The sequence below is a fragment of the Salmo salar genome, chromosome 20 (assembly GCF_965601325.2).
Source record: "Salmo salar chromosome 20, fSalSal1, whole genome shotgun sequence".
NCBI lineage: Eukaryota > Metazoa > Chordata > Actinopteri > Salmoniformes > Salmonidae > Salmo > Salmo salar.
In genome coordinates, this window is record NC_138310.1 from 73,176,392 (window position 1) to 73,191,122 (window position 14,731).

The 14,731-nt window shown below is 45.9% G+C and overlaps 2 protein-coding genes across 3 annotated transcripts in view; both read right to left on the reverse strand.

Moving 5' to 3' along the window:
• Window positions 1-828: 828 nt before the first annotated feature.
• kcne4 (potassium voltage-gated channel, Isk-related family, member 4) lies at window positions 829-2,208 on the reverse strand. The gene is given in 2 exon segments (NM_001140660.1): window positions 829-1,989; window positions 2,136-2,208. A coding segment is annotated over 1 exon segment (537 nt). The 5' UTR covers window positions 1,954-1,989; window positions 2,136-2,208; the 3' UTR covers window positions 829-1,416.
• Window positions 2,209-2,826: 618 nt separating this feature from the next.
• Window positions 2,827-14,731, reverse strand: part of LOC106581311 (fatty acid CoA ligase Acsl3) — a 120,194-nt gene continuing 108,289 nt past the window's right edge. For both annotated transcript variants that reach the window (XM_045703936.2, XM_045703935.2), the window contains 5 exons: window positions 9,443-9,517; window positions 7,802-7,990; window positions 7,001-7,115; window positions 6,764-6,921; window positions 2,827-6,568 (listed from right to left, as the gene is read on the reverse strand). In XM_045703936.2, coding sequence (XP_045559892.1) covers window positions 6,411-6,568; window positions 6,764-6,921; window positions 7,001-7,115; window positions 7,802-7,990; window positions 9,443-9,517 — 695 coding nt within the window. In that variant the 3' untranslated portion in view covers window positions 2,827-6,410. The remainder of the gene's footprint in view (window positions 6,569-6,763; window positions 6,922-7,000; window positions 7,116-7,801; window positions 7,991-9,442; window positions 9,518-14,731) is intronic.

The window sequence follows — 14,731 nt, forward strand, 5'->3', positions numbered from 1 at the left end:
AACTTGTGTAATGTTTACTGTTAATTTTGTATTGTTTATTTCACTTTTGTTTATTGTCCATTACATTCTAATTAGCATCATAAAATGCATTCCTTTTCTTTCATACTATTGTTCCACCTCACTTTGGTTTGGCATGTTGTCAATGGAGTGAGTTGTGATCATTATGGCCTTCAGCAGGGCTGATATGGTATGGTGTGTGGGAGCCTGGAGGGGGATGGGCTGTAGTAGCATTGTCGTCATAGCAATTGGGAAAATTCCCAGCATTCTTCATGCTCGTTTCCCAGGATTCCTATCACATGGGAAGCAGGGGCGGTTCTGGGGGGACCAGTGCCCATGTGACAATTTTGGACCCCCTTGTGGCCCCCTTACATAACTAATTTTTGCTATCATTCTTTTTTTACATCCGTTATTAGACAGTGGCAACGCGGAACACTAATGATTATGAACATGGTCTTTTGCCTGCTAATGCCTGCAATGCAGTGAAGAAAACGATATGACAACAATAACGTCTAATGTAACTGGCCCCTCTAATAGTACAACTGGCCCCAGCTTGGCCCCCCCCAGTTGAAATGGTCTAGAACCGCCACTGATGGGAAGATCTCCAGTGGGTGGGATGGTTTGGCCTAATCTTACCGTATGATGACTTGTCAGATATAGGGTGCTGGTTCAAATTTCCGAGCCAACTAGGTGAAAGATCTGGCAATGTGTCCTTGAACAAGGTACTTGACACTGTTTTCTCCTTTAAGTGGCTCTGGATAAGAGTGTCTGCTAATTGTGCTAAATTATGTAAATGTAAATAAGTCAAAATAAATAATCAGCTAACTGCCTGAAAAAATTGCTTCTTATTTTATAAATTAGTATGTCAACACTTCAGAACAAATAAGACAATGCAAGGACAGGTCGGTAAACCCCATGTTATGTTGATTCTATTGAAATTACTGGTGTGCCCCAGCAACAGGTGGTGGAAAACTACTGCAGCACTGCCCCCTTTTGGAGAAAACTAGATATTGCAACAAAGTTTTTTCAAAATTAGAAAAAATGTTTTTCCCAAGAAGAGTCAAGAAGAACCATATCTCTTAAATCTCTTAAACAGATCATTCTTTTTTTCAACTGTTTTTTTTTCTTCTCTTCAATTTACACAACAACCCCAAGTAAACCTACATAGACATTATGAACACTGCACAGTGAAATCATTAGGCTACATCTTAAGAGGATTTCGTTACAGAAAATATATTTCAAGTGGGTTCCAGGTACGTTTCAATGCTCAGAACCGGATGGTTAGAGAGCAATTGTTCCATATGTCAAGCTAAACTTTACCAGTCTTTAATTTCTCCACGTATTTCCTATATGACGTAGAGGGATGGAAAGTCTACAGTTTTTTGCGTTTATTTCCCCTCTCATCATCTGTTCTGAGCGTCACAGTTCCTCTCCGAGTATCTGTATCTCGGCGGAGTCGTCGCTGTTGTCAGTAGAACTGCCCTTCAGGGTCTCGTCCGGTCCCTCCGCGGTCCCGCTGTCCGACTCCTCCTCTATGGCAAAGCGCGCGTCGGCGGAGGAGCACAGTGAACTGACACTGGTTTGTTCAATGGAGAACAGGGCGCAGGCCAGAGGGGAGCTCAGGACTCTTCCTTCATTGACATCCTGGCTCCCCGCGGAGAAGGGAAGCGATACCTGGAAGGAGGTCATAGTGATGCTGTGCTTCTTTTTCAGCGCGCCCCATTCCCGCTGCTCCTCCTCGTGCACCAGGCGCGTAAAAACGTTCGACCTTCTCTTCTCCCGCCTTTTGGAGCGAACATAGCCCAGCATTATACCAACGAGGAAGACTCCATAGAAGGAGATTACTATGAAAATGTACACGTATGCGTTGCCATAGCTTTTGTCCGTTTGGGAAGCATCATTAGCCCTCTGCAGGGGAAGAACTTGGGGCGTTGTGAAGTTGTGTGACTTCTCCATCCTCCGTGGAGTTTATGAGGTGGAATGAAAAGTTTCCTGTAAAAATAGATACATTACAGAGGTTATGATATTGATTCTTTACCCACACTTTTACGAATTATAGCCAAATTAAACTTTTATAAGACATAACTTAGTTAACAATGGCCTATTGTTACTAATGATACACTACTTATCCAACTTACCGAGCAACAGAACTGTGGAACATGTGAACCCGTGTGATCCGTGGCTTCGTGGGAGTGTGCGCCTATTGAATTTAACAGGATATCCAAGTACATGGGAATATTTATATAGCGACCTTGGGACGTCACCAATCACGTGAGTGGACTGTAGTCGAGAGGCAAGTTTTGGCCCAATGTCAAATTTCGGAGTGGACACAAATTTCGGAGTGGACACTGCCCAGACAAAAATGTGACAAACAATGGTTATCAGATTTTGAAACGCTATGTTCCAATTCTGTTCAATTACAAAAAAAAATATTTGATTCGTGCTTAGTGGGCTATTACTACACATTCACCGACATGTTAAATGTTCTTATTACAGATAATTAAACAGAATTTAACCACTTAAGCAACAAATTGTCTTGGATAGTGCTAAAGGGAAGGGTTTGGAAATGTTTGCCGTAAAATAGTAGGCAATGACAAATGACGATTGGTTAATTTGATTAGCCTGGTCCCTTTTGAGCTTATTGGATAAATTAAGTTCAAAGAGTTCGTTCTTACAGCTCAAACAGAACTTTCTCACGCAGTCATCATCATCATAACCACCTAATGTGTGTCACCAATCACTGCTTTATTATGGGTCTAATTGTAATGGAAGACATAATGGAGAACAACCTAATTTATCAATTTGCACTCAAATAACGCAGGACAGCTCTGATAGACCAAACACAATCTTTATTTATTTCTTCATGTAATCAATTCCAAGGCAAATTACTAATAAATACAATTGATGCACTTATGTTACAAGGCAGATTCCCCAGACAAACAGGGAGAGGATTTCCAAAACGGGTCTATCAATAGATTCAATAGATTTAACATATTCCTTTTTCAGTGATCACTGCCCCTCATATACTGTGTGTACAGTATACAGGAAAATATCAGAAATGCATGTTATTCTGGGTTACAGTAACACATACTGTCAAGAAACTATATATTTCATTACTGTGTACAGCATTGTTATTAAAATATTTCCTATATGTAGTTATCCACTTGAAATCACAAGAAAAGGCAACAGGTGTCATGTGTGGAATGATGTTCTACAGAGCAATGTTTGTACCATTTAGGAAAGCTTGAGGCCATCTTTTGCTGTGGTGTATCACATTCAACAACGTACAAGGAATGGCTTTTTCAAGTGTGAGAACACACACACACACACACACACACACACACACACACACACACACACACACACACACACACACACACACACACACACACACACACACACACACACACACACACACACACACACAAATGCTGAGCTCTTAGCTAAAATCTTTAAATTCTCAACTGTTGTATGGAAGTGTTTTGTGTGCATCTTTTCTTGCCGTCGGCCAAGTAATCCCATCTTAGTTTGGTCCAAATGTTATATTATCATATGGCATACTGTTTACTCCAAGCATGGCAGTGGTTCTAGAACAACAGTGTTACATTAGTGAATGTGTGGTTTACGTAAGTGCACACCTATAACAGAGTACAAATATGTTTTCTACCACTGAAAGAAAATGTTATTCACCAATCTACATATTTCTTACAAACATTATGAGTTTATGACAAGAGTATTATTAATTTGCATTACCATAAATAATAACAATTGTATTAATGACAGAAATGGCAAGGGAAGAGTTCTGAAATACATACACTACATGGCCAAAAGTATGTTGTCAACCCTTCAAATTAGTGGATTTGGCTATTTCAGCCACATCCGTTGCTGACAGGTGTATAAAATTGAGCACACAGCCATGCAATCTCCATAGACAAACATTGGCAGTAGCATGGCCCAGCTCAGTGATTTTCAACATGGCACCGTGATAGGGATGCCACCTTTCCTACAAGACAGTTCGTCAAATATCTGGCCTGCTAGAGTTGCCAATGGTGGAGGAGGAATAATGGTCTGGGGCTGTTTTTCATGGTTCGGGCTAGGCCCCTTAGTTTCAGTGAAGGGAAATCTTAACGCTACAGCATACAATGACATTCTAGACAATTCTGTGGTTCCAACTTTGTGGCAACAGTTTGGGGAAGGCCCTTTCCTGTTTCAGCATGACGATGCCCCCCTGCACAAAGCGAGGTCAATACAGAAATGTTTTGTCAAGATTGATGTGGAAGAACTTGACTGGCCTGCACAGAGCCCTGACCTCAACCCCATTGAACACCATTGTGGTGAATTGGAATGCCGACTACTAGCTAGGCCTAATCGCCCAACATCAGTTCCAACCTCAGTAATGCTCTTGTGGCTGAATGGAAGCAAGTCCCCGCAGCAATGTTCCAACATCTAGTGGAAAGCCTTCCCAGAAGAATGGAGGCTGTTATAGCAGCAAAGGGGGGGACCAACTCCATATTAATGCCCATGATTTTGGAAAGAGATGTTCGACGAGCAGGTGTCCACATACTTTTGTCCATGTCGTGTATATTCACCGCGAAAGGTTTTTATTCTAGGTGCAGAGACTCAACATTTCCCTGCCCTAGCCACAACACACATTTCCCCATGGGCACAATAAAGTCATTATCTTAGTCTCTCTGAACCTTCTGTTGACTTTGTGCCTGTAGGATCAGATGGGCAGATGGGAATCTAATAGAAATCACAGTGCTAAAGCCTCACTAAGCAGGAGAAACAGGATCAACAAAACAGAACAACCACAACAAAAAGAAACGACGACAGCTAGTTGCTTCCTGTCCTGCAGGAAATAAGACTAGTCTCCGGGCAGAACTAGGTTCTGAAATAAACCAGAGAATAAGCAATGGAAAAACCTGGCTTCAGGAACAGGGCTGAGAATTAGCCAAAGAGGAGCCCTGGATTTGGAACTTGTAGAGAGAATCAGCCAATGAGGACTCTAGACTAATGTGGACAGAATCACATAATTAAAGGAGAAAAACGAATAATTATATAACAGCTATTAATTGCAATGTTAATGGTACTTACACTCTACAGGCTCTCATGGCTTAGCATTCCTGACACCCTCAGACAGAAGAGCATTGGTGTTAAAACAATGTTTTCCAACTAACCTGAGCTTGTGCTTCAATAACGGTCAACAACACTCACTAGTCATTTAGCAGACGATTTTATCCAGAGCAACTTACAGTAGTGAGTGCATACATTTTCATTGGTACTGGTCCCCCGTTGGAATCAAACCCACAACCCAGGCATATGCCATGCTGTACCAACGAAGCCACACGGGACCACTACCAGACATGAGCTCAACAGGCAACGGAAAATGTGCTGTTTCTCCTCCAGTTCTTGTCCTTGTCGCGCGCACGCACGCACACACACAGATAGAGAGAGAGATCAACAGGCAACATGACCTTATCTGTCCTGTCTCATAACTCACATCTGGAGGAAAACCATCTCCAAAGAGGGCAAGAAGTGGAATGAACATGGGGAAGAAGTGGAATGAACATGGGCAAGAAGTGGAATGAACATGGGCAAGAAGTGGAATGAACATGGGCAAGAAGTGGAATGAACATGGGCAAGAAGTGGAATGAACATGGGCAAGAAGTGGAATGAACATGGGCAAGAAGTGGAATGAACATGGGCAAGCAGTGGAATGAACATGGGCAATCAGTGGAATGAACATGGGAAAGAAGTGGAATGAACATGGGCAAGAAGTGGAATGAACATGGGCAAGCAGTGGAATGAACATGGGCAAGCAGTGGAATGAACATGGGAAAGAAGTGGAATGAACATGGGCAAGAAGTGGAATGAACATGGGCAAGAAGTGGAATGAACATGGGCAAGCAGTGGAATGAACATGGGCAAGAAGTGGAATGAACATGGGCAAGAAGTGGAATGAACATGGAGATATTAGGGTGTTCCAACAACACCCTTTACTTACTCTCTCCTAACTAATCCTTCTCTCTAACAGTCTTCAGGGCTTTATTTATTGTCTATTGATTAGAATTTTTAAGCAAAGCCATTTCATCGAATGAACAGTAGAAATATTCCAACACAGCCTCCTCTCTTTGATATTGCTATTTCTCTCCCTCTATCTTTCTCAATCTGTTTCTCTATCTATTTCTCTCCCTCTATCTTTCTCAATCTGTTTCTCTATCTATTTCTCTCCCTCTATCTCTCTCTCTGTCTATCTTTTTTGGTCTCATTAGAATAAAGTAGATTCAAGTAAATTGAGTGCTTCTGGGGGCTCGTCCGGGATGGGGGTCTGGTGGGGATAGAAGGATGGAGCTAAAAGCTTGGAGGCTTGAGGCAGATGCTGGATCTGTGCTTGGAGAGGTTCTGGTCTGGTCCTACTTCCCGCCATACATTCTCTCGATGTCATCCTGGTACTTACTCTTCAGCTGCTGGCGTTTGAGCTTGAAGGCGTCGGTCACCAGGCCCGTCTCGGGGGTCCAGGGGTCGGGGCTCAGACGGATCTTACGGGGGATCTCAAACCGCTCCAGCTGGGCTGCACAGGCAGACAAGAAGAAGAAATACATCACAACTCCAGTCAGAGGTGAAACCGAAGAAATCACCAAAAGGAATGGATGACAAAAGTAGAGCTTCAAACGGACTTTAGCGTGTATCTACTACTACCACTTCCATCGGCTGCATAACTGCCCTCTCCTCTCTCTCCAAGGTGTGATGACCTTTGACCTCTCACCTGATAGGGCAGCCTCAGTGATGACCTGCAGGACCACCCCCTCCATGGCAGCGTTGTTACACAGCTCCTCCCACGAGCCCCGGATACAATACTGCTCCGCTAGCGACAGCAGATGCTTCTGATTGGGCACCACAAAGCCAATCACGTACATCTCTTCACTGAAGAGAGATAACGGTTAAGAAGACACCACCATGTCTCTGTTTTTTTACATAGACTGATTCATACACACACACACACCTGTTGGCGTAGGCACAGATGTTGTCTATAAGGGGGCAGTTCTTCAGCATGGCCTCCACCTTCCCCAGAGACACATACTCTCCTGCCTGGAGCTTAACCAGGTCCTTCTTACGATCTGTAGACACAGGGACACACTGTCACACTGTATGTGTGTGTGTGTGGGGGGGGGGGTGGGGGAGAACTGGAGGAGAAAAAGCACATTTTCCATTGCACAGCAAATCTTTACAGACAGATATAGACAACAGAGAGCATTAGGATTTCTGTCAGTCTAAAGTAAACACAACTCAAGAGGAATTCTGAGAAGTGAGGTGGAATTGAGAAATAGTTGTTCTTGGGAGCTGTCCTGCTAGACTGATAAATGAACGTAGGGGCATAGGGGGTTTCAGTGGTTTTGGCATGACGTTGATGCGGTGTGGTGACGTAGGTGGTATCAGGGATGTTTTTTTACATGGTACTGTATATGGACATCAGAGGAGGCTGGTGGGAGGAGCTAGAGGAGGACGGGCTTATTATAATGGCTGGAATGGAATCAATGGAATGGTGCCAAACACATCAAACACAATGTGTTTGACTCCGTTGCATTGATTCCATTCCAGCCATTACAATGAGCCCATCCTCTTATAGCTCCTCCCACCAGCCTCCTTTGATGGACATGCCCAAAAGTAAATGTTTATCTTAGCAAATATGAACTTGGGTGCATAACCATGGTGAACGGGAACACTTTGGAATAGAGTAGATGTCTCTTTATTCAGAAACTGAGAATGAGGACATTCAGTTAGAGGTGTTAGCCCTGCTCCTCACCAATGATCTTGAGGCATCCATCAGGATGGACCTCTCCTATGTCTCCCGTACAGAACCAGCGCTGGCCGTTGTCGTCCACAAAGAAGTCCTGGTTCTTGGCCTCATTCTTGTAGTAACCCATGGTAACGTTGGGCCCGCCAATCAGGATCTCACCTTGTGGGTTGGGCGTGTCTGTGCTGTGGTAGCCACCTGGAGGACATAGCAGGGAAGGAAATAAAGACCAATAGATATCAGCAGAGTAGATGGACACAGAAATATAGAGAGTACAGTGTACTGTTAATACAGAGGAAACACAGAGTGGATAAAATACAGACAGCATGTCCTTTTTCTGTGGTCCAAACTAGGATAGAATAAACTAGATTAGATAAAACGATTAGCACAGAATAGACCATGTACAGTCGCTTCAGAAAGTATTCACACCTTTGACTTATTCCACATTTTGTTGTGTTACAGCTTGAATTTGGATTTAAACAGATAAAATTGATGTTGTGTCACTGGCCTACACACAATACCCCATAATGTCAAAGTGGACATTTTTTTTTACATTTGTACGAATTAATTAAAAATGAAAAGCTGAAATGTCTTGAGTCAATAAGTATTCAACCCCTTTGTTATGGCAGGCATAAATAAGTTATGGAGTAAAAATGTGCATAACAAGTCACATAATAAGTTGCATGGACTCTCTGTGTGCAATAATAGCGTTTAACATGATTTTTGAATGACTACCTCCTCTCTGTATGCATTCTGTTTGCAAAAAGGCACTTAAGTAATAATGTGTCAAAGACATTATGTTTGGGGCAAATCCAACACAACACAACACTGAGTACCACTATTCATATTTTCAAGCATGGTGGTGGCTGCATCATGTTATGGGTATGCTTGTCATTCTCAAGGGATAGGGAGTTTTTTAGGATAAAAATAAATGGAATAGCGCTAAGCACAGGCAATATCCTAGAGGAAAACCGGGTTCAGTCTGCTTTCCAACTGACACTGGGAGAGAAATTCACATTTTAGCAGGACAATAACATAAAACACAAGGCCAAATATACACTGGAGTTGCTTACCCAAACACCATTGAATGTTCCTGAGTGGCCTATTTACAGTTTTGACTTAAATCTATGGCAAGACTTAAAAATGGCTGTCTAGCAATTATCAACAACCAACTTTTTAAAAGAATAATGTGCAAATATTGTACAATCCAGGTGTACAAAGTTCTTAGAGACTTACGCAGAAAGGTGATTCTAACATGTATTGACTCAGGGGTTTGAATATCTATGTAATCAAATTTCCACTTTGACATTAGAGTATTTTGCGTAGATTGTTGACAAAAAAATGACAAATACATTTTAATCCCACCTTGTAATTGAAGGGGTGTGAATACTTTCTGAAGGCACTGTATGATGGAAAACTGTACCGAGGAAAGAGTTGTGTTCTGAATGACTTCCTTACAAGGTCATGGTGCAGTTGAAATATGAAAGAGGGATTTTTCCCGTAAAACGCTGTCCATCTCTCACACTGACTAGGGCGTGTGTGTAAATAATGCGGGATGGATCAGTAAACTATATGACATTGTTTTCATAAGTGTGTGTGTGTGGATAAAGAGACCCAGGGGCCTCCTCCCTGTCTTTCTGTGTCACTCACCCTCCACCCAATCCTTGAGCTTGATTTCAGAACAAACGAGCGGTCCTCCAACTCGCCCTGTGCTGTAGTCCCACACTGGAAAGCAGACACAAGCACACAACACATTGTCATCCCAAGCTGCAGTGACTGACCACTGTATAATACGCAGTGGCACTGTTATGCTGAATGCTCCCCATCTGTTACCATGGTAACCTAACCAAACCATAGTAGCCCTGTCAGGGCCTTGCTCTCTCTCCGATCTCTAAGGGATGACAACACGGAACTAAGAGTTATGCTGGGCAATGGATCACTGCTGACTGCAGTTTTTTACTGCATTGGGGACAACTAATGGAAATTTCCATGATTTTCAGAACTCTGCTGTCTCCCATTTACTCTCTCTTCATCCCCATCCCTTTGTATCCACTACAGTCTCTCCTCCCCCCTACCCCATCCTTCTGTATCCACTAGTCTCTCCTCCCCCGTACCCCTTCTCTCTGTATCCACTACAGTCTCTCCTCCCCCCTACCCCATCCTTCTGTATCCACTAGTCTCTCCTCCCCCGTACCCCTTCTCTCTGTATCCACTACAGTCTCTCCTCCCCCCTACCCCATCCTTCTGTATCCACTAGTCTCTCCTCCCCCGTACCCCTTCTCTCTGTATCCACTACAGTCTCTCCTCCCCCCTACCCCATCCTTCTGTATCCACTAGTCTCTCCTCCCCCGTACCCCTTCTCTCTGTATCCACTAGTCTCTCCTCCCCCCTACCCCATCCCTCTGTATCCACTACAGTCTCTCCTCCCCCCTACCCCATCCTTCTGTATCCACTAGTCTCTCCTCCCCCGTACCCCTTCTCTCTGTATCCACTACAGTCTCTCCTCCCCCCTACCCCATCCCTCTGTATCCACTACAGTCTCTCCTCCCCCCTACCCCATCCTTCTGTATCCACTAGTCTCTCCTCCCCCGTACCCCTTCTCTCTGTATCCACTACAGTCTCTCCTCCCCCCTACCCCATCCCTCTGTATCTACTACAGTCTTTCCTCCCTCCTACCCTATCCCATCCCTCTGTATCCACTACAGTCTCTCCTCCCCCGTACCCCTTCTCTCTGTATCCACTACAGTCTCTCCTCCCCCCTACCCCATCCCTCTGTATCCACTACAGTCTCTCCTCCCCCCTACCCTATCCCTCTGTATCTACTACAGTCTTTCCTCCCTCCTACCCTATCCCATCCCTCTGTATCCACTACAGTCTCTCCTCCCTCCTACCCTATCCCATCCCTCTGTATCCACTACAGTCTCTCCTCCCTCCCTCCTACCCTATCCCATCCCTCTGTATCTACTGCAGTCTCTCCTCCCTCCTACCCTATCCCTCTGTATCTACTACAGTCTCTCCTCCCCCCTATCCTATCCCTCTGTATCTACTACAGTCTCTCCTCCCTCCTACCCTATCCCTCTGTATCTACTACAGTCTCTCCTCCCTCCTACCCTATCCCATCCCTCTGTATCCACTACAGTCTCTCCTCCCTCCTACCCTATCCCATCCCTCTGTATCTACTGCAGTCTCTCCTCCATCCTACCCTATCCCTCTGTATCTACTACAGTCTCTCCTCCCTCCTACCCTATCCCTCTGTATCTACTACAGTCTCTCCTCCCTCCTACCCTATCCCATCCCTCTGTATCTACTGCAGTCTCTCCTCCCTCCTATCCCATCCCTCTGTATCCACTACAGTCTCTCCTCCCTTCTACCCTATCCCATCCCTCTGTATCCACTACAGTCTCTCCTCCCTCCTACCCCATCCCTCTGTATCCACTACAGTCTCTCCTCCCTCCTACCCCATCCCTCTGTATGCACTACAGTCTCTCCTCCCCCTATCCCATCCCTCTGTATCCACTACAGTCTCTCCTCCCCCTATCCCATCCCTCTGTATCCACTACAGTCTCTCCTCCCTCCTACCCCATCCCTGAGTATCCACTACAGTCTCTACTCCCCCTATCCCATCCCTCTGTATCTACTACAGTCTCTCCTCCCTCCTACCCTATCCCATCCCTCTGTATCCACTACAGTCTTTCCTCCGTCCTACCCTATCCCTCTGTATCTACTACAGTCTCTCCTCCCCCTATCCTATCCCTCTGTATCTACTACAGTCTCTCCTCCCTCCTATCCCATCCCTCTGTATCCACTACAGTCTCTCCTCCCTCCTATCCCATCCCTCTGTATCTACTACAGTCTCTCCTCCCCCTATCCTATCCCTCTGTATCTACTACAGTCTCTCCTCCCTCCTACCCTATCCCTCTGTATCTACTACAGTCTGTCTTCCCTCCTACCCTATCCCTCTGTATCTACTACAGTCTCTCCTCCCTCCTACCCTATCCCTCTGTATCTACTACAGTCTCTCCTCCCCCCTACCCTATCCCATCCCTCTGTATCCACTACAGTCTCTCCTCCCTCCCACCCTATCCCTCTGTATCTACTAGTCTCTCCTCCCTACTACCCTATCCCTCTGTATCTACTACAGTCTCTCTTCCCTTCTACCCTATCCCTCTGTATCTACTACAGTCTCTCCTCCCTCCTACCCTATCCCTCTGTATCTACTACAGTCTCTCCTCCCTCCTACCCTATCCCATCCCTCTGTATCCACTACAGTCTCTCCTCACTCCTATCCCATCCCTCTGTATCTACTACAGTCTCTCCTCCCTACTACCCTATCCCTCTGTATCCACTACAGTCTATCCTCCCTCCTACCCTATCCCTCTGTATCTACTACAGTCTCTCCTCCCTCCTATCCTATCCCTCTGTATCCACTACAGTCTATCCTCCCTCCTATCCCATCCCTCTGTATCTACTACAGTCTCTCCTCCCTCCTATCCTATCCCTCTGTATCTATTACAGTCTTTCCTCCCTCCTACCCTATCCTATCCCTCTGTATCCACTACAGTCTTTCCTCCCTCCTACCCTATCCCTCTGTATCCACTACAGTCTCTCCTCCCTCCTACCCTATCCCTCTGTATCCACTACAGTCTCTCCTCCCTCCTACCCTATCCCTCTATATCCACTACAGTCTTTCCTCCCTACTACCCTATCCCTCTGTATCCACTACAGTCTCTCCTCCCTCCTACCCTATCCCTCTGTATCCACTACAGTCTCTCCTCCCTCCTACCCTATCCCTCTTTATCTACTACAGTCTCTCCTCCCTCCTACCCTATCCCTTCCCTCTGTATCCACTACAGTCACTCCTTCCCCCTACCCCATCCCTCTGTATCTACTACAGTCTCGCCTCCCTACTACCCTATCCCATCCCTCTGTATCCACTACAGTCTCTCCTCCCTCCTACCCTATCCCTTCCCTCTGTATCCACTACAGTCACTCCTTCCCCCTACCCCTTCCCTCTGTATCTACTAGTCTCTCCTCCCTACTACCCTATCCCTCTGTATGCACTACAGTCTCTCTTCCCTTCTACCCTATCCCTCTGTATCTACTACAGTCTCTCTTCCCTTCTACCCTATCCCTCTGTATCTACTACAGTCACTCCTTCCCCCTACCCCTTCCCTCTGTATCTACTAGTCTCTCCTCCCTACTACCCTATCCCTCTGTATCTACTACAGTCTCTCTTCCCTTCTACCCTATCCCTCTGTATCTACTACAGTCTCTCCTCCCTCCTACCCTATCCCTCTGTATCTACTACAGTCTCTCCTCCCTCCTACCCTATCCCATCCCTCTGTATCCACTACAGTCTCTCCTCACTCCTATCCCATCCCTCTGTATCTACTACAGTCTCTCCTCCCTACTACCCTATCCCTCTGTATCCACTACAGTCTATCCTCCCTCCTACCCTATCCCTCTGTATCTACTACAGTCTCTCCTCCCTCCTATCCTATCCCTCTGTATCCACTACAGTCTATCCTCCCTCCTATCCCATCCCTCTGTATCTACTACAGTCTCTCCTCCCTCCTATCCTATCCCTCTGTATCTATTACAGTCTTTCCTCCCTCCCTCCTACCCTATCCTATCCCTCTGTATCCACTACAGTCTTTCCTCCCTCCTACCCTATCCCTCTGTATCCACTACAGTCTCTCCTCCCTCCTACCCTATCCCTCTGTATCCACTACAGTCTCTCCTCCCTCCTACCCTATCCCTCTATATCCACTACAGTCTTTCCTCCCTACTACCCTATCCCTCTGTATCCACTACAGTCTCTCCTCCCTCCTACCCTATCCCTCTGTATCCACTACAGTCTCTCCTCCCTCCTACCCTATCCCTCTTTATCTACTACAGTCTCTCCTCCCTCCTACCCTATCCCTTCCCTCTGTATCCACTACAGTCACTCCTTCCCCCTACCCCATCCCTCTGTATCTACTACAGTCTCGCCTCCCTACTACCCTATCCCATCCCTCTGTATCTACTACAGTATATCCTCCCTCCTACCCTATCCCATCCCTCTGTATCTACTACAGTCTATCCTCCCTCCTACCCTATCCCTCTGTATCTACTACAGTCTCTCCTCCCTCCTATCCCATCCCTCTGTATCTACTGCAGTCTCTACTCCCTCCTACCCTATCCCTCTGTATCCTCTACAGTCTCTCCTCCCCCCTACCCTATCCCTCTGTATCTACTACAGTCTATCCTCCCTCCTATCCCATCCCTCTGTATCTACTACAGTCTCTCCTCCCTCCTATCCCATCCCTCTGTATCTACTGCAGTCTCTACTCCCTCCTACCCTATCCCTCTGTATCCACTACAGTCTCTCCTCCCTCCTATCCTATCCCTCTGTATCCACTACAGTCTATCCTCCCTCCTATCCCATCCCTCTGTATCTACTACAGTCTCTCCTCCCTCCTATCCTATCCCTCTGTATCTATTACAGTCTTTCCTCCCTCCCTCCTACCCTATCCTATCCCTCTGTATCCACTACAGTCTTTCCTCCCTCCTACCCTATCCCTCTGTATCCACTACAGTCTCTCCTCCCTCCTACCCTATCCCTCTGTATCCACTACAGTCTCTCCTCCCTCCTACCCTATCCCTCTATATCCACTACAGTCTTTCCTCCCTACTACCCTATCCCTCTGTATCCACTACAGTCTCTCCTCCCTCCTACCCTATCCCTCTGTATCCACTACAGTCTCTCCTCCCTCCTACCCTATCCCTCTTTATCTACTACAGTCTCTCCTCCCTCCTACCCTATCCCTTCCCTCTGTATCCACTACAGTCACTCCTTCCCCCTACCCCATCCCTCTGTATCTACTACAGTCTCGCCTCCCTACTACCCTATCCCATCCCTCTGTATCTACTACAGTATATCCTCCCTCCTACCCTATC